The sequence below is a fragment of the Lepisma saccharinum genome, chromosome 30 (genome assembly GCF_977018435.1).
Source record: "Lepisma saccharinum chromosome 30, izLepSacc3.1, whole genome shotgun sequence".
Lineage (NCBI taxonomy): Eukaryota > Metazoa > Arthropoda > Insecta > Zygentoma > Lepismatidae > Lepisma > Lepisma saccharinum.
In genome coordinates this window covers 6,540,104-6,559,537 of record NC_139258.1, presented here as the reverse complement: position 1 = coordinate 6,559,537, position 19,434 = coordinate 6,540,104, and the positions used below count along the sequence as shown (strand labels likewise).

Below are 19,434 nucleotides of genomic sequence, written 5' to 3'. Positions count from 1 at the left end.
ACAAATATCACACAACAAAAGGCGTTAGTGTGTGCATGCAGTGGTACGCGGTGTTTTACTTGCTCTTGGCCTCTGATTTTCGCTTATAAAAATCAAACTATTGGTTATAATGTAATGAAATTTGCGATGGACATACCTTTGTGTGCGAGAAGCATAGTGATGTCATTGGAGATTGCACCACAGTCTCTATACCCTGTCCCAGCTAACTGTGGAGCAGGGCCGTGCATATCGGCAGAGGAGGAGGAAGAAAATCGAGTGGTGAAAGCACAACGTTGTCAACCGTGCGGTCCTAACCGTACATGTACGGACCAGACCTTATACCTTACGCTAAATGCACAGCTTGTCAAAATTTGCCCTTGCAGTTTTATCCCTATTAATTCCCTAAGAAATTCTTAAACCAATCGCACGGACCTGGACACAAAAGTACGGTTCGTTTGCAATGTGCATTCAGTATTATCGTTTTCAAAAGTTTGCAACGCTTACAGTAAGAAGGAGGAAGTTGGGTAACTCCCGTTGCCCATTACGCAATCGCGTGTCTCTCACTGTTCATTGGTGGAGTCGTCTCACATCACTTCTTGCGTAGAGACTTGTTCTCGGTTGCCTGGTCCACAGTTAGCTGGTACGGAGTTTAGTCCTTGCGTGGGTGTTTGTGTGCGTCTGGCTGATTCTGCTAATTGTTGATGCACCTTTGTGGTTCAGGTTCGGTTGAAAGTTTGTGCTTACAATCAGTGGTTTGTGATTACAGTACAGTAACAATGCATTACAGTTATGAGTCAATACTCAGTGGAACTGGGTGTGTTTATCGTTCACATGGACTGGAAAACGGAATCCATAAAGGTGTGCCAGCAACAATTTATTGCACAGTTTGGTGTCCGGAAACCTCCTGCTAAGTCTTCCATCAATATTTGGTATAGAAACTGGAAACAGCGTGTGCAGGCATGCATTGATGCTAATGGCGACTTCCAACACCCGCTGTGATGTCTGAAGCAAATTTAATTGCATTGTGACCAATAGTTTACTTTATATAAGTAAAAATCAGGGTCCGTGAGTGAGTGAAACACCCTGTAGTAGTTTCATTACATAGTGATGCTTGTCTTCACCACAATCGTATTGTCTTTCAGGCCACCTAGATAGTCGAAGCAGCATTCGCCACGTTCTGCTTGCCACTTCCTTCATTTCGTTGGCCTTTTCTACCACCCAAGGAGTGTTGGAAATCGTGTCGCCTGACGATAGTTTCCACGTTGATGCCAAGGATTATGATCTCTTTGGCCATGGGGGGATGCTCTTTTGGTTCATAAGTTCTGTTGTATTTACTTTGGTAAGTATCATCATCATTAATTAGCTGAAGTCCAGTTTTGTCATGTACTTACTTATTTTACTCTGTCTTTTGCCCCACCATGTGGCTTCTTCAGGAGTTAAGACAAGAATAGTCAAAGTTTAAAACATGGGAAGGTAAGTTGGGTTAAAAAGGTTAAAATTGAAGATAAAAGACAATGTGGGGTGCCCTGGCACTGCTTCCTGCTACATACGAGGGTCATTTGGAAAGTAATTTCTGTTGGGTATTAAAGAAACACCAGGACATTGTGAGAGTTTTTATTATATACAACTGAAAGAGACAACTCTAAGCTATTTTTCTACATAAGCACCGTTTCTGTTGAGATACTTATCATATCAGCGAACAAGGTTTACAATACCCTTGTCAAAGAAATCTGCCGCCTGTGCATTCAGCCATGCAGTAAAACTGTCCTTGAGCTCACCTTCCTTACGCGTTACCGTAAAGACAGTGAGGAAGTTCTTGATCACATTGTCAGGGGTGATGAGACGTGAGTGTCTTACGTGAATGTGGAAACAAAGAAACAATCAATGGAGTGGGGCCACACCTCTTCGCCGCGGAAGCCTGTGAAGTGTAGACAAACATTTTCCACGAAAAAAACTCATGGCAACTGTGTTTTGGGACAGAAAAGGGATACTGTTGGTGGAGTTCCTGGAACGAGGCACAACAATCAATGCCCAAGTGTTTTGTGAAACCTTGAAGGAAATTGCAACGAGCAATTCAAAACAGGCGACGTGGCATGTTGAGTTCTGGCATTGTTCTCGTGCATGATAACACTCACCCTCATACTTCTGCTCGAACCAAGGACCTTCTCCAACATTTTCAGTGGGAATTGTTTGACCACCCTCCTTATAGCCCAGATTTGGCCCCTAGCGATTATCGCCTTTTTCCACAAATGAAGAAGTGGCTAGGGGCACAGCACTTCAACAATGACCAGGAGCTCAAGGACAGTGTTACTGCAGACTGCACAGGCGGCAGATTTCTTTGACATGGGTATTGTAAACCTTGTTCGCTGATATGATAAGTGTCTCAACAGAAATTGTGCTTGTGTAGAAAAATAGCTTAGAGTTGTATCTTTCAGTTTGTATATAATAACAACTCTCACAATGTCCTGGTGTTTCTTTTATACCCAAACGGAAGTTACTTTCCGAATGACCCTCGTATAAGGATGGCAACTGATCCAGGAACCAGTATAAAGTTGAAGTATGTGCTGCTTTATCTCAATAGAAGTTTACCATCTAAACTCCATAAAATGGACTCTGCAAGTTATATTTGCTCTCGAGAACTCATAAGCATGGGTTCCAACACTAAGATTCACAGATTAACAGAGACAGCTCTGTGCTGGTGCAGCTTGGTTGTCAGTATCAAAGTTGAATTGCACTGTTGAGCAACATTTTACAGTAGTTGAAGTGCTCAGTTTTTGGTCAATATGATTCTTTTAGTTGATGAACAATTGTTTCTTGTTGAATACACCTTCCGTGAAGACAGTAGATAACAGTTGGGCTGAAAAGTTCGTAGGCTAACATAGTAAAAAATATTTTTTTGACAAAATTCGATTTTATTATTCAATATAGTTGCCATCGAGGGCGATACAACGATTATAGCGGTCATACAATTTTTCGATGCCATTTTTATAGTACGATTTCTCTTTAGCCTCAAAATAGGCCTGAGTTTCGGCGATTACCTCTTCATCAGTGCTAAATTTCTTTCCAGCGAGCATTCTTTTAAGGTCTGCAAACAGGAAAAAGTCACTGGGGGCCAGATCTGGAGAATATGGTGAATGGGGAAGCAATTTTATTACGGTTGAATATCGCTAAACATTGCTCCGAATCATCAAAACGTTGTTGCTTTTGATCGATTGTGAGCACGCGCGGCACCCATTTTGCACACAGCTTTCGCATGTTCAAATATTCATGCATAATATGTCCAACACGTTCCTTTGATATTTTTAAAGTCTCAGCTATCTCGACCAACTTCACTTTACGATCATTTAAAATTATTTTGTGGACTTTTTTGATGTTTTCGTCGGTAACAGCCTCTTTGGGGCGTCCACTGCGTGCATTGTCTTCGATGCTCATTTCGCCTCGTTTAAATTTAGCAAACCACTTCTCAACGGTTGATTTTCCTGGTGCAGAGTCCGAATAATGTTTATCAAGCCAAGCCTTGGCTTCAACAGTATTTTTTTTCGCCAAAAGGCAATGCTTTATTAACACACGAAATTCTTTTTTATCCATTTTTTCACAATAACAAAAGCTGCTTCACTCACAATGCTATATCTCACGAACTAATTATCCGGCAGCTGTGAAATTTATACACGTATCTTTTGAAGGTTAGTACTAAGTAAAAATCACATGGATTTAATTCTAGTAACGCCATCTATGAGTCAGCCTACGAACTTTTCAGCCCAACTGTTACCTCACTTCAAGTACCTGTTGAAAGTGCACAGTGACTTTCTGAACATCCTGGTTTTTTGACAACTTTGCGTATCTAAAATTACATATGATGTTACTCAGTTGTAAATAGCCCATAGGTTAATGCAAAGTTCTACCAATTTGGCATTTTTATGAATACATGACGGTATATTTTGTATACTTTTTTAGTAACTGTCGTGAATTACATTTTCCTTTTTTAAAGACAAAACCCATTGCATTCCCATGATTACATACATTACTTGAGGTTACCATTTTTAATGGAACATTTGCAATTTTTGCATCATTTTGGTAGAATCCCCAATATTTTATATCTGCACTTTGTCACAGTCTGCAAAAATTTCATCTCAGTCCATTCTTAACATACTGTTATTTTTGCATTTTGTGTTTTTATTTCTATAATTATCCTCGTTACCTTCCAGGTGTACCTTACTATATTAATATTGCCGTGGACCTCATTGAGGGAGAGATTAGCCCTGCCAAGTAAGTAATCTTAATATTCTAATATACAATTAGATGAAGCTGAAATTATCCTACTGTAGTAGTTTTTCATGTCATCATCATCTTTTGCCATTTCCTGCCTCTGGCTGGGTCGGCATAGTAGTATGTCATGTGTTCTTTTCTAAAAAACAAGAAATATGAAAGCAGCACGTTAAAAACCTGAAACATAAATAGCGTTCTTGTTAAAATTTTGTATATTTGCTTTTATTACTTTGAAGTACAGGGTGTCCAGGAAAGAGTGTACCTTTTTCAAAAGTTTTATTCTCAGCACCATACAGTGTGCTTTCTGCAATGAAAGGAAGATAAATAAATGCCAAGTTTTGTTAACATTTGTTACAAGTTTACTTTCAGCTGACGTCCGTGGAGTCGTTATTCCCGCATGTTCACACTGAAGACCGAGCAAATTCCATACTGTATAGTAGGGGAGTTCTACAACTCGTGGCTCACTTTTTGAACCACGTTCTTGGGACTGCACTGGAAGTCTTGCTGAACTCTATCCACTGCCTCCACCAAACATGATGGGTGGCCACTGGTTATGCCATTACACAGGCCACCTTTCTCCAGAAATTGTGTATACCAACGCTTAACCTTTACTCTGCCGAGGGGGTCGTCAGGAAGTAACCCCTGTTTCGCCGAGGCCTTTGGCGTGAATTTTAAATTCGTACACTTACTTGACAAAAAATGTTATATCTCGTAGACTATTTGACCAATCTTCTTCCGGTAACTTTCGTTTTGCAGCTAGAATATCAGGGCATGCAACCGTGCAGAAATCAAAACGCCAAACCAATAAGAGGGGTTGGGCGGGCCATAGCCCCCCAACTTTCAATGGAAAAATCATAAAAATGGGGATTTTGTTTCACATATTTGATAATGTAATGCACCCAGGACAATGAAATGACTTTGATTCGGTTAATAAAGAACCATTCTTTGAAAATAAGGCTAAAGTTTGCGTCCCCTTCCCAAAATAGCAGGGGAAGGGGGGCAACCTCCATTTTTATGATTTTTTTCATTGAAAGTTGGGGGCCGCGGCCCACCCAACCTCTCTTATTGGCTTTGGTGTTTTGATTTCTGCACGGTTGCATACCCTGATGTTTTAGCGGCAAAACAAAAGTTACCTGAAGTAGATTGGTCAAATAGTCTACCAGTTATAACATCTTTTGTCAAATAAGTGTACGAATTTAAAATTCGCGCCAACTTACATACGTAACTTTGGACTCGAGGGGAGAGGGCTACATCCACATGATGTGCCAAAGCTTCGTTTAACCAACTGTAAGTGTTCCAGACCGAACAGAAAAGTATCAAGATAATAAAAAAAAACAGGAATTTTGTAATCAGCTGCATGGTCGAAATATCAACCAAAATACGAGTAAAGGGTGATGGTGTCCCGCAGCGTGGCTGTGCGGTCTAAGGTGTCATTCTTTGGGCTCCGACTATGGGACTTGCGCAGGTTCAAGTCTCCTGGGGGAATCTATCTTGAGTTTTCGGCCTGTGTATGGGACCGGTGGCCACCCACCATCGTGAGGAAATTGGAGAGCTATGAATGAGTAGCGTAACTCGGTCATCAAAACATTCAACGACTGGGGTCGTCGTGCTGACCACACATCACCTCGTAACTGGTTGGATATCCCACCTCAGCAGGTGGGAGTGAGGCCGGCAGTCGGTAGCTTAAATCGCTTAGCTTACATCGTCGAAAGGGCACTTACACTTCAAGAGAAATAAGAAGGCAGATTACGTTGACTGTTTACTAGAGATAGATGAATAATAATAATAGGAGGAGAAGGATAGGTGGCTGAGTGATGCCACACCACTTACCTTTGCTTCCTGGGGCCGGCACTGGTTGCTACTCTCAATGATGCTCAAAGATATGTAACTAAAAAAAGGGCTGCTACAGGGCACCCTTGACTTATACAGGGTGTCACAAAACTCTTTCAACAACGCTTGGGTGCTGGTAGATATCATAAAAACAAGTAACTTTTCCCTATAAAGTTTACCTCGAAAGCGCTTAGTTTCTGCGCTATAAGCACTTAAAATCTATCCTGTATGTATGCAACCCAACGCAGCAAATGCTTGCTCTGACATAACTGCCACGGGCACGTGGCAGGGTTGCCACTAGCTTTCCTCGTTAAGAGAGACGACTTGAGAACAACAACTTGAGAGTCTTGCCTGAGCAAAATCCAAAACATTAATGATACTTGCGATGTTGTAAGAAGCATTGACAGTATTTATAAGCTGACCAAGACAAATAATGGGCAGACTGTAATTCAAGATTACTCATTCTAAAATATCTCCATAATTGATTGATTGATTTGGTTTATTTTAATTCGTTTTTCTGCCACCTTTGGCTAATCGCAAAGCTGAGGATGATATGGTGAAATAACAAATGACACCAATGTCTAGACCAGGATTTAAACCCGAGATACCTGGCACCGTAACGAGCTGTGCTAACCACATCACCACAGAGTGTTTCGTGTATCATGGAATATCAACAATTGCAAGGGACACATGAGATAGGGGAAATCCACGAACGAACAAATGTAAACATGATGTGTTTGCTGCCTCGTCTCGAACACGTAGACTGTAATGTTATTACAATTTATTTATTAGAAACTTATTCCTATCTGTGTTATTGCTAATCGTGTTCGTCTCATAAGGAAATAATTGCAATGCTCTTTTAATTTAATGATTGATTGATTTGCTTTATTTTACTTCGCTTCTTGTGCCACTTTAGGTTAATTTGCAAAGATGGGGATGAGTGATGATATGATGAATTTGATGAATGGACACTCACAAACATCCATGCCCAGGCTAGGATTCGAACCCGGGACCCTTGGCGTTGTAGCGCGATGTGCTAACCACTCCGGCACGGGGGGCAGCTCTGCGTGTTCGAAACGAGGCAGCAAACACATCATGTTTACATTTGTTCGTTCGTGGATTTCCCCTACCTTACGTGTCCTTTGCAATTGTTGATATCGCATGATACACGAAACACTCCGTGGTGATGTGGTTAGCACAGCTCGCTACGGCACCAGGTATCTCGAGTTAAATCCTGGTCTAGACATTGGTGTCATTTGTTACTTCATCATATCATCCTCATCTTCGTGATTAGCCAAAGGTGGCAGAAAAACGAATTAAAATAAACCAAATCAATCGATCAATTATGGAGATATTTTAGAATGAGCAATCTTGAATTTCAGTCTGCCCATTATTTGTCTTGGTCAGCTTATAAATACTGTCAATGCTTCTTACAACATCGCAAGTATCATTAATGTTTTGGATTTTCCTCAGGCAAGACTCTTAAGTTGTTGTTTTCAAGTCGTCTCTCTTAACGAGGAAAGCTAGTGGCAACCCTGCCATGCGCCCCTGGTAGTTATGTCAGAGCAAGCATTTGCTGCTTGGGTTGCATACGTACAGGATAGATTTTAAGCGCTTATAGCGCAGAAACTAAGCGCTTTCGAGGTAAACTTTATAGGGAAAAGTTACTTGTTTTTATGATATCTACCAGCACCGAAGCGTTGTTGAAAGAGTTTTGCGACACCCTGTATAGTAGCCAGTTCTGCAACCTCCGTTTCCTGTGGAATTCTCCTATGCAAGTCGGAGTACTCCAGGAAATGAAGGAAACTGGATGTGAAGTACACCAGGAAGCAAAATTTCTGTACCCGCATCCCTGCCATCTACAGTAGGTAGGCCCGGCCTCTCAATGGGCTTTTGCAGCATGGGTTATTGTAAATGCTTAAGGGCATGTGATACAGTCTCCATGGGACCCTTCCCAAGCTCTTCCGTCCGTGGCAGTGTGCCAACTTAGCTCCCTTGGAGCCAGATCTGGCTCTTTGGTGCACTCGTTCGGCTGTGAACTGGGACTCCCACCTCCTTGCCCCACTATGATGCCATCACTGGTTCCGGCCCACATAGACCAATTTTTGTCATAATTATACATTTTGAACGTGATGTTATATTGGCTGCGTCGCCTCATTCCCTCTTATCTCCCCAGCTAATTCTTTATAGCACCGTGTTTGACATGAAATTGACATAATAATAATAATAAAATCGCCTTTATTGAAGAGGGCGTGTTCTGGCCTCTAGGGCCGTTCTTGCAACAGACCCTTGTCTGGAAGATTAATACAATGGAATAAGGAGTATACATTGAGAAAAAAATAAAAACATGAAAAGGATTACATATCAATACAAATAAGTAGAATTAAATATATAGGTATATACGCGTATATGTATAATAACGAAAAAGAAAACAAGATTTGCCTATAAATTGTTGAACATAGGTATCTAATGTTTCTTGCTTTTGTTTTAGTACATATACATATATATTCAGTAATCTGGAACAATGAAAAATTTAATAATAATAATAATGAAGTGAAATAAAATAATGAAATTATAAGATTTATATGCACAGAGTTGCCAAATGTTACAGTGAGTATTTTTATGAATGAAAAGTTGCTCATGATTAAGTATTTCGCTGCCTTGCCAGTAGATACTGTTTGATACAGCTTATGGATGTTAGGGAGGTTGGGAGGGAATTCCATTCTTTAGTGGCAGTTACGGTAAATGATTTTCCGTAGGTGGTCGTGTTATGTACCGGGACTGACAATAATTTTTTTTGTCGTGTTACATGTTCATGTCTGCTCGAATTTGTGTTCAGTTTTTCAAAGAGATATGCTGTTTGTTGCCTAGTACTTTGTGTGTTAAAGTTAATAATTGGTATTTCGCGAGATTCTTGGTGTTAAGCCAATTCAAATTGAATAAGTATTTCGAAATTTTCAGCTTGTAAATGAATCTTATGCATGCATTTTGTAGCTTTTGTAGTTTATTAGATATGGAGCTGCTTGCATTGTAAGCAACCGTGGCTCCGTAGATTAATCGTGATAAAACTAGACTCTCGCACAATTTTTTTTTAACCTCTATGCCTACAATATTTTTCAAGTGATGTAATGCTCGAAGAGATTTGTTGGCTTTTTTCATCTGCTCTGTAATATGACCTGACCATTCTATGTGGGTATCCATGACAACGCCAAGGGTATTTACTGTATTTTCTAAGTTTAACGGATGGCTATTCAATTTGGGGAGAATCATGTTATCTGTGTTTTGGCTAAGCTTTTTTACCAGAAATTTCGTTCCCATTATGACAACTTTTGACTTGGTTGGGTTTAATTTTAGTAAGTTAGTTTGTGCCCATTCACTTATGGCGTTCAGGTCATTTTGTAGTTGTGATGCTGCATTTGAGAACTCTTCTATCCTTGTATGTACGTATATCTAAGTATCATCAGCATATTGGTGATACTGCGCATGCGAGAGGCTCTTATGTAAGTCCATTACATAAATGGAGAAAAGGAGAGGTCCAAGAATGCTTCCTTGGGGAACTCCATTTCGAATGTTTAACCACCCACAGGAACAGTTATTTTTGCCTCTGATTTGTACACGCTGCTTCCTGCCAGAAAGGTACGATGCAAACCAATCATGGGATATGCCGTTAACCCCAATGCTGTGTAATTTAGCGAGTAGAACTTCATGGTTCACGCAATCGAATGCTTTTGAGAAATCAAGGCATACAAGTAAGGTGATTTTGCTTTCATCGATGGCTTTTTGTACAGCAACTTTCAGAATGGCTGTTGTGGTGCTGTGATTTGGCCGAAAAGCAGATGGATGCTTTAGGCAAAATGGAAGTAATAAATTTAAAATGGTTAAGTTTATGCCATCGTCTCCACATGCTTTTTACTACGTATCCTGCTGAATGCCTTCCGTATGTCTTGAGATGTCACTCTAGTACATGAATTTAGGGGTTTGAGGGTCAAAAATGTTTTGCAAATTTTTTCCAGGCTATCCTGATCCACTTCACTTTGCGAAGCTTGTATAAAATAGTCATTAATGCTATTTGGATCTAGTATTTTTTCGGGAATATATTGACTGACATATTTGCTACCTATTAGTCCATGTTTACGCAGTTTCGCCCACATTTCTTTGGCATTATTTATGTTCTTATCGATTGCAGATTTATAATAGTGAAACTTGCTATTTCGCACTATCTTTTTACCTCTGTTTTTAAAGTATTTGCAGCTAAGAAGGCTATCGTTATCCCCGGTGTTTACGTATTTCAAATGATAGTAGTCCCTAAACTTCCAAAATTCACGAACGGTATTGTTTATCCATGGCGCGGGAGGCTTTGTCACTCTGCGCTTTTTAACAGGGATGTGTTTGTTCGCCAGCAATAGTATTTCATCATTTATCATTTCGACCTGGCTGTTTACGTCCTCACATCCCTCTATATCCTCCCAGGCTGAATTTTTTGGATCCTCATTGAACTTGCTGATATCTAGTTGTTTGAAGTCACGGTAACGGACAAATTTCGTTTTCGATTTATTTTACACTATTATAAACTTCAAATACTGCATACACTGTATCATGATCAGATATACCTGGCAATGACTGTTGATTTACGTATAAAACCTTTGTCTTTTTACAACAGATTATAACGTCTATTAGGGACTCCGACGTGGCAGTTTTCCACGTTGGCTTTTTTACAATTTGAATGCCGTTTAGTTCTTTAATTATACCCGACAGTAATTTTGTATCCGGTTCTTTAGGTTTTAAAAAATCTGCGTTTACATCGCGGATACAAATATAATGGTCGTAGTTTACGAATGTAAATTGTAATACATCATGCAAATTATTAAATGTGGTATAAGATATGTTTGGCGGCCTGTACACCAACACAACAGCTACTTTCTCTTTATTGCAACAAATTTCGACTACTAATATTTCCATTTGTTCGTCTAGTTTTTAAAAATTGTCAATTTCTATTTTCCATCGAATCTTTTCTTTGATATAAAAGCAGATTCCACCCCTGTTGCATCGAGTTCGATCTTTCCTTACTATTTCGTAACCATGAAGTTCCACAACGTTATTACTTATCCCGGGCTTTAGCCACGATTCGGTGATACCTATTACATCGAAATTAGCAGGTGACATGATATGCTTAAATTCATCGAACGAGTTCAGTAGCCCTTGAGTATTTAGGTGGCATATTTGTAAACCTCTGCTGAAGGCGTGAATGTTGTCTGCGAAGCCATCTGCGCTGGCTGTAGAGGGGGCCAATTCTTGGAATGCGGCCTCAACTCGCCCACCCTCCTCCAGGTCACTCCTTTCCGCGTAATGGTAAGCTATTGTCATTGAAGGGGGGGAGGGGGAGGAGGCTTCTAGCATCGGCAAGTGGACAGCGGACTGTCACGAGCAAGGGTTGGGAGAAAGTGAACATTTTTAGATCGTGAGATATAGCAACTGGTTTAAGTACTTTGGAGACTGAAGCTACGTAAATTAGGTTTTTTAAGAAGATAAAAAGAAAAGAAAAAAATATAATAATATTGTGGCAAATAAGAGCTACTTTATAAGAAAAGCGAACTTGCAGGTGGCTTAATATATCTAATAGTGTAATAATAATAATAATAATGATTATAATATAATAATTAGGAAATAGTAATAAGAAATAATGAATGGGATATGTTTTTCACTACTCGCTCTGGAACACACTTGAGATACACATAACTTATCACACACTCTTGCAGCAACACTCATTAGAGTTCTTTGGACCTTGTTATGTATTTCCTTTCCGTCTCTGTTTGTATGACGATCTTCCCGTCCTCAGTCCAAACATTTCGATTCCCGTACTTGTCCTTAGCTTTCTGTAACAGGTCGAGTCGTTCCTTGCAGAGCTCCTCAGCAATGGCAATGGGCGTTCCTGCTAGCTTCCTTCGGTTTTTCAGTACCAGTGAAACTCACGAACTTTACTATGATGGTCCTTGGATTCTTGGATGGACGTCCCACCCTGTGGGCCCTGCAAATATGCTCCTCTGTGATGTTCAATTGTAAAGTTTCTTTGAAGAGATTAACCGCGATTGAGTCGGTATTCTCCCCTTCTTTTTCCTTGATGCCAAAGATTCTGAGAGATTGTCTTCTCTGATATTGTTCCAGCTCAGTTGTCTTCAGCGTCAGGTTGTTGGCAAGGCTTTGAAGCTTTTTCTCATAGTTTGATAATTTACTTTCCATGTCATTTATTACCTTGGCGTGTTCTTTCTTTATTTCCTGACAGTTCTTTTCAAGGGCGTTGAATTTTTTTTGGAGGTCATGGACAGCTTCAGAATTAAACTCGATTGTGTCACTCAACGCTTTGATCACTGCAGTAGTTACCCGTTCGACTATTAAGTCAGCAAGACATTTTTGAAGATATTCACTACTGATCTGAGCCTCGACGCACTGTTTGATGGTGTCCGAAAGGTCACCAGCGCACACGGCACCGGTTAATTTCCTCGGGCTTACCTGCAGCTTGCTGTCGGGAACAAGTGTGCCTCCTTCCCGTCTCGCAGCGTGGCTCGACGCACCTCGTTGGGATCCTTTTCCACTCGGCATGTTTTCTTCTATATCTGCGCTTTCTACACTTGTAATCCCACTTCAACGTTCACACCACGAACAGGAGCAAACACATAACGTCTAGGTAAACTTTTTGCTAAACATGTTTGCGTTGTACCCAGGTGGTTCAGAGATTGAGTCGGAGTAGTTTTCTTAGCTGACTGGTGCGTCCACCATCTTAAATCTTAATATTGTTATGAGGGAATTCTTTATTTTCAATTTCATACGACCATCGGTGGCTTATTGCCATGGGCGATGCTGCCGTATCTAGATGTTGAAAACTAAGAATAAATTGTCATCAATTAAGAGTTAACGATAATAGCTTGACAACTAAGATTGCCCTAGGAGGCACTTTATCCAGACTTCGTAAATCTAGCTCCTTAAAAGGGAGTTTTAACTCCATTTAATGTGAAATTTAGTTCTTTTATGTGCATCAGGTTTGGCAACACTGCCAGGAGGCAAGGAGAAAAGTCTTGATATGGGAGAATGATTTGATTCGTTCTCTTGGGAACATAAAACTTCCGATGGAATAGAAAAATATGTCAACAGGAAGAGGGCAGTTTGAAGATGCATTTCACCAGCCGTAAAGTCGAAACTTCAATTTGATTAGCCGTAACTTGATGTTGAAGTTGATGCCCCGTAAGGAATACATGGGATTCCGAAAATTCTTATTCATCATATTTTTCAAACATCGTGTCCAGCTTAATAATCAACATTAAAAAAAAAACACTTCTATTTGCAACATGGAGAGAAATTCATCCTCTTGGATACACCCAGGGTTTTTGTTTTTAGTAGCAGTGTCCATTTGGGTGATATTGAAATAAATTGGTGTGTAACTGTAACTTCTCTCCTTAATGAAGTTCTTTTCTGGCGGATCAAACCCAAACTGATGCTGTAAGCTGTTTTGAACTGTGATCATCACATATTTTACAATAAAACACTTTTAACGAAAGGGAAGAAATAGGTACAATATTTTCTGAACACCCTGTATATTATTTACAGTTTTGCCTTCTACAGTTATTTCATTACATTTATTTTTTATTCCAGCAAAACGCTCCTTCTACGTGTATATACTGTTCCTCGTTCTACTTGACTTGACACAGTCAATAGGCAGTGGCCTGCTCAATTATGGTTACATAGGAGGCCTTTGTGTTGTTGATATCACAACATGTGTGTACTTTACACTGTTAACTCCACTTGTGTACCATACATTCCTCAGCGAGTTTTTTAGGTAAGTAGAAATCCAGTGTTGAAGCATTGTTGGATATGCTCTAATTGCTGTAGACTTAATTGGTTTCTGATTAAGATTTTATAAAGATTGGAAGTTGTCATTGAGGTGGCAATATTGTCTTTGCGACCATTGGAATAGTGGAACAGGGTGTGTTAATCAACTGACTTAATCCTTTCTGGAGGAGCCTGAAAATGCAGAGTTTTACCCAGGATTTTAAAAAAAATCACAGAAAATAAGGTGCTAATTGTGTTATTATTTAACATTTTTTTGTGAAATCTACATCACATGCTTTTTCCACACATATACAGTGTTATCCATTTGGGTATGGATAAAATAAAACATTAATAGAAACGTAAATGTGATAGTAGGGAAATTTTCATGTTGGTGTTTTCGTGAGTGAAACATTGGAGTTTTGCTGTAGTGTGTTGGCAACAATGAAGTTTGAACTGATTCGTGATTTTCTTGACAAACATTTCAATCGTCGTTGGTGTGGCCATGGGGGACCAATTGCTTGGCCTCCCAACTCCCCAGATGTAACCCCTCCAGACTTCTTCGTCTGGGGTTTTGTTAAAGACACTTGTCTATTCACAGAAACCCACAGACATTGATGATTTGAAACTTAGAATCACACATGCTTTCAACAGAATCACCAGGCGTGGAATGACTTAAATCACCGGTATGAGTTGTGCAGAGTTCGCAATGGAGGTCATGTAGAAAACCGAAAACTGTACCAAACTGTTAGTAGTGTATAAAATTAAAAGCTCCCACCTTTCAGGTAATTACATTTGACCAAAAAAATTCACATCCATTGTATTTTATCCATACCCAAATGGATCACCCTGTATAATATGTTACATTTCATATAAATTTTCTCACATTTATGATATTTTTCTGAAACAATTTTTTTTGGAAGTAAGAGAAAATTGTAATAAAAGTTACTGAAAACATTTCAATACATAATACAGAAATAATTAATGAAAAACAAACAAGAAACTACAGAAATAATTGATGAAAAAACAAACAAGGGACTTCCTCTTGGGTTTGAAATCGTTACTAAATGGGAAATCTAAAGCAGAATCCCTGTGAAGTATAAACAAAAGCACCACATAATTCGACATAAGTGCAAGTAAAATTCAGGATTGAAGCCCCTACAAGACATCTAGAGTCGTTTTCACGTTCAGAAGACACAATGGACTCTTATGGGCAATGCTTTTCTTATGGGAAATACGAGCGCGCTGTTGTCAGATTTCTGGATTTACAAATTTAGCTTACGTAAAATCGGTACCTGCAGTTTTGCAGGAAATTTTGTAGAGAATACGATGGTGAACACAAAAAACTGGTAACTTGCTTACATAATTTTAGATAAATTAAAAACACAAATTTTGTGAAAACACAATTTTTACATTGTTTTCATTCCTAACGTTGAAACATGCCGTAAAATTGAAGCTTTAATTATGAAAAAAATTGACACTGTTTTTTAATTGTCATAGGTGACGGTGGTACTCAGAATTTATCAATACTTTAAAGCATATTTGCATTAAAAAATATTCAAATAAAGTATGTGGAGATTTTTTATATTCGTGCAGTAGAAAATGTCGTCGCTGGCCATTTTTTGTTCTGTAATTCCAAGTAAAAACTTCCATCGACAAAGTTGTGGAGAAAATAATGAAATTATTTTTTATAACAACTCAAAGGTTCCCAGAAATATTACTTCCATGCATTTGGAGTTTCTTTTTAACCCGAACCGCGCGCGAAGTAAGGAGACGTTGTCTGGCCATCTTGAGCCGACTCACCGCAGCATTCCGGCTATCACCGCAAAGTTTTCCAGTTGTTATTTTATTTCCATTCAGTAAAAATATGAACTTCATGCAGTTTGTTATAATAGAATTGAAATTACTTAAATTTAATAATTGACAATTATTTCCAATGCTGCTGTTGTGAGCAACATTAGTGCTGTCGCAAATACACGTTGTTTTCGTTTAGATTACTGTCGACATTAATGCTGAAATGAAGATCACCTTTCAGTTTCCAACGTACACATAAATTCATAGACACCATATTAACCTTTGAAAGGCTTTCCAACACGTGACAAAATATGGGGCTTGAAGATAGAAATATGACATGCCTTGCTTGAGTCATTCGCGCCTTATCAGTTCACGTGGGCCATAACTCATTTGTTTGTTTGGGTTGCAACTCGAATCTAACCCATGTGCCAGCGTCTCCTTACTTGAGTGAGAGATCTGCTTTGGTCTGTAGACTTTTTCCCTCTCCCGAAAAAGTGTTTTCAGTTGTGTGAGCTCTCAGTGATTTTTACTTTTTTAAGTGATTTCTGAAGTGTCATATTCGTGCATTACACTCGCGTGTGTAGTGATCGCAATGGATCATAGTAAAAAGGGTAACTGTAACGTTCACAGTATAATATTAATATTAATAATTACATATAATTATCATCATATATATAAAATATGTAACACCTTCATTGTGAAGGAAGGTCATCATTTCCCGGCGACATGAGCTAGCGCTGTATTGGCAACACTGTGCGGTTTCTCCATAAGCGCCGTTGTCTCTTCTGAACGTGAAAACGACTCTAGTGGTTGGAATTTGTGGGAGGTGGTTGCAGCACACGTGCACAAGAGACATCAGCCTGTCGTTCATTCACAATAGGATTTTATAGTGAACAGCAGGATATGCCCATCGCCCGTCTTATTGAACAGAAATTGTACAACTGGTATAGACCGTCCTTGTCTGGTAAGGGTTACCCATATGAAATATCCTGTAGCATGTGTAGGACATGTTGTTGGAAAATTACTGATGGTAAATTTGTTGATAATATTACTGATCCAATATTTCTATAAATAGCCTGTAGCTTAGTACACAATTGTCTCCTTTTATTACTAACTATATAAACATTATTTATAATTCATGGACTTCAGTTTTGTAATCTAAGAGTCTAAATACAGATTTTTGTTTCCAAGACAAAATGCATTGCAGTCACATGTTTATATCAATTAATAGAGGCATGTTTGACGAAAACACGAAATGTGAAATGACACATTGTAATGTTGATTTTTCATGTTTGTGAAAGGTGTGAGGTGCATTTTCCTACCCTGTTTTGTCATGAAATGATGCGAAATGAACTGCAAAATGCGAAATAGACTCTTAAACACGAAATTTAAGAGTTTATTTCTAGAGTTATTTACAGACACGACACTTTCTGAAGTCACAATTATCCTGTGAGTTATGCAGTCCACGGAAAATTGATTAATTCTGCTGTAAATATTTGAGAAGCAAAAATGGACCCCTTTATACAGGAATAAACTTAATATTATCATAACGACATACATGTGTTATTAGAAGGGATATAGTGTAGTAAGTGCAGTTGTTTTTTATCAAATTTGGGATTATATTCATGTTTTTAATACCAAAATGTCATTTTATATGCCAAATTTTCACTGGTATAACTGAAATTTTATTTTATTTACTGCTTTTGAACTCTAAATTGACTAGGTTTTTGTACCAAAATTTTGCTTTTTTATTTACCAAAAATATGTGCCTCTATCAATTAACAATAACATAGATGAACCAATAAGAGTTTTTCTTGTATGTATCAGACATTTTTTTTTCATTTTGACTAAAGATACAGTTATAACAATGGTTAGCAATGATGACTTTGAATTACCTGATGATATTTGGGATTCATAATTTTGAATAAAAAAATAATGTGAATAATAAATATTTTTTTTTTTATCTGAAATAAAAATAAAACAGACTGCTTCTTTTCACAGTTAAGTTGCTATATTACAACAATGTAACTTTGACAACATCCATTATATAACGGATTCTTTTTGTTGTAAAAAATTGCTAACCATTGTTATAACTGTATCTTTAGTCAAAATGAAAATAAATGTCCTGATGAAGGGAGCGTGTGTTCTCCTGAAACGTCACACTGAAAAACTGTTTTCTTATGCTTGTAATAACTGTAAACTACGTGAAAATAATGAACCAATAAGTTATTTAATTGAATATTGCTATCAGCAGTCCCTAATGAAAGATATATATTGTACGAGGGGGTATCAAAAAGTTTTGCCTGTTGAGGTATAATTTGTTTAATAATGGAAACATTGAAACAATGAACATACATATAGTTTGATTGTAGTGTCCTCTACTCAGAGTTATCCTCCACACAGTTGCCATCACGTTCGATGCATTTGTGCCAGCGTTTTATCCAGCCCTCAACACCAGTGTGGAAAAATTCCACAGAATACTCCCTGCCCCACCGTTGAGAGCTGTTTTAACCTCCTGTAGGTCATCGAATCTCATGCCACGAAGCACAGGCTTAGCTCAAACTTAAGTAGTTAAGTTCATAGTTTGAGAAACCGAAAGTGTGGACATGACAAGGAGTGGCAGGCCATCAACGTTGTTGACCGACGACAACCGTCACAGGGATGATGAGCTCATTCGAGAGGATAGACGCATTATCATCCAGGAAATTTCTGATGCAGTGCACATGTCCTATGGGTCAGCACATGCAATGATTGAGAGTTTGGGATAGCATAAAGTCTAAGCTAAATCTGTGCTTCGTGGCATGAGATTCGATGACCTACAGGAGGTTAAAACAGCTCTCAACGGTGGGGCAGGGAGTATTCTGTGGAATTTTTCCACACTGGTGTTGAGGGCTGGATAAAACGCTGGCACAAATGCATCGAACATGATGGCAACTGTGTGGAGGATAACTCTGAGTAGAGGACACTACAATCAAACTATATGTATGTTCATTGTTTCAATGTTTCCATTATTAAAAAAATTATACCTCAACAGGCAAAACTTTTTGATACCTCCTCGTATATTATACATATGTCATGTATATTATTTGTGACACATATTGCTTAGAATGCCATGTAACAGTGTAGAAGCTCTTATTAACAGAATGTCTAAATAGTATTGTCGGGAAGAAGAAGCTTTTCAAAAAATGTTCCTACAGTGGCGTATTCTGAAAATTGGCCGCAACAAATCTTATATATATTTATTACATATTATTAGATATAATAGAAATAAAAAACTAATGCAAGTATTAAAGTAAAAAAAAAACAGAAGTCTGGCAATTTCTACATACAGTAGCACCACATTTTCACCTGGTGGCGAAAAATGGAACTTTTTTCATCGCCATTCTCTTCACCATGGTCTGCATAGGTGATTCACCAAATTTCAGAGTTCTACGATGCCTCAAACAGGCTACAGAGGACTCTGAGTTGAGTAACTTTAATTGTAACAACCCGATACATGAAAAAGTTTGTTTATCAGCGGTAAACAAGGCATCATGGGAGAATAAGCGACTGTTTTTTTCCCCATGTTTAAAATGTTTACAACATGTGTTTGTTTGTTTCTCCGTAGCGTGTCACAGCCCAGCATAATGTTTTCATATAAAACCCAAGTTGATGATACCATGGAAGATGATACCGTGTCACTACCACATCAACAGTCATTTTCGTCATTGAAGACTGACTCTGATTATATTTACCAGGTAATTAGCA

The 19,434-nt window shown here is 38.6% G+C and overlaps 1 protein-coding gene across 1 annotated transcript in view; it reads left to right on the top strand.

Annotated features, from left to right (window-relative positions):
* Positions 1-19,434, top strand: part of LOC145981886 (transmembrane protein adipocyte-associated 1 homolog) — a 63,101-nt gene that overhangs the window by 18,733 nt on the left and 24,934 nt on the right. The window contains exons 5-8 of the mRNA XM_083115371.1: positions 1,122-1,318; positions 4,185-4,245; positions 13,720-13,903; positions 19,295-19,424. Coding sequence (XP_082971497.1) covers positions 1,122-1,318; positions 4,185-4,245; positions 13,720-13,903; positions 19,295-19,424 — 572 coding nt within the window. The remainder of the gene's footprint in view (positions 1-1,121; positions 1,319-4,184; positions 4,246-13,719; positions 13,904-19,294; positions 19,425-19,434) is intronic.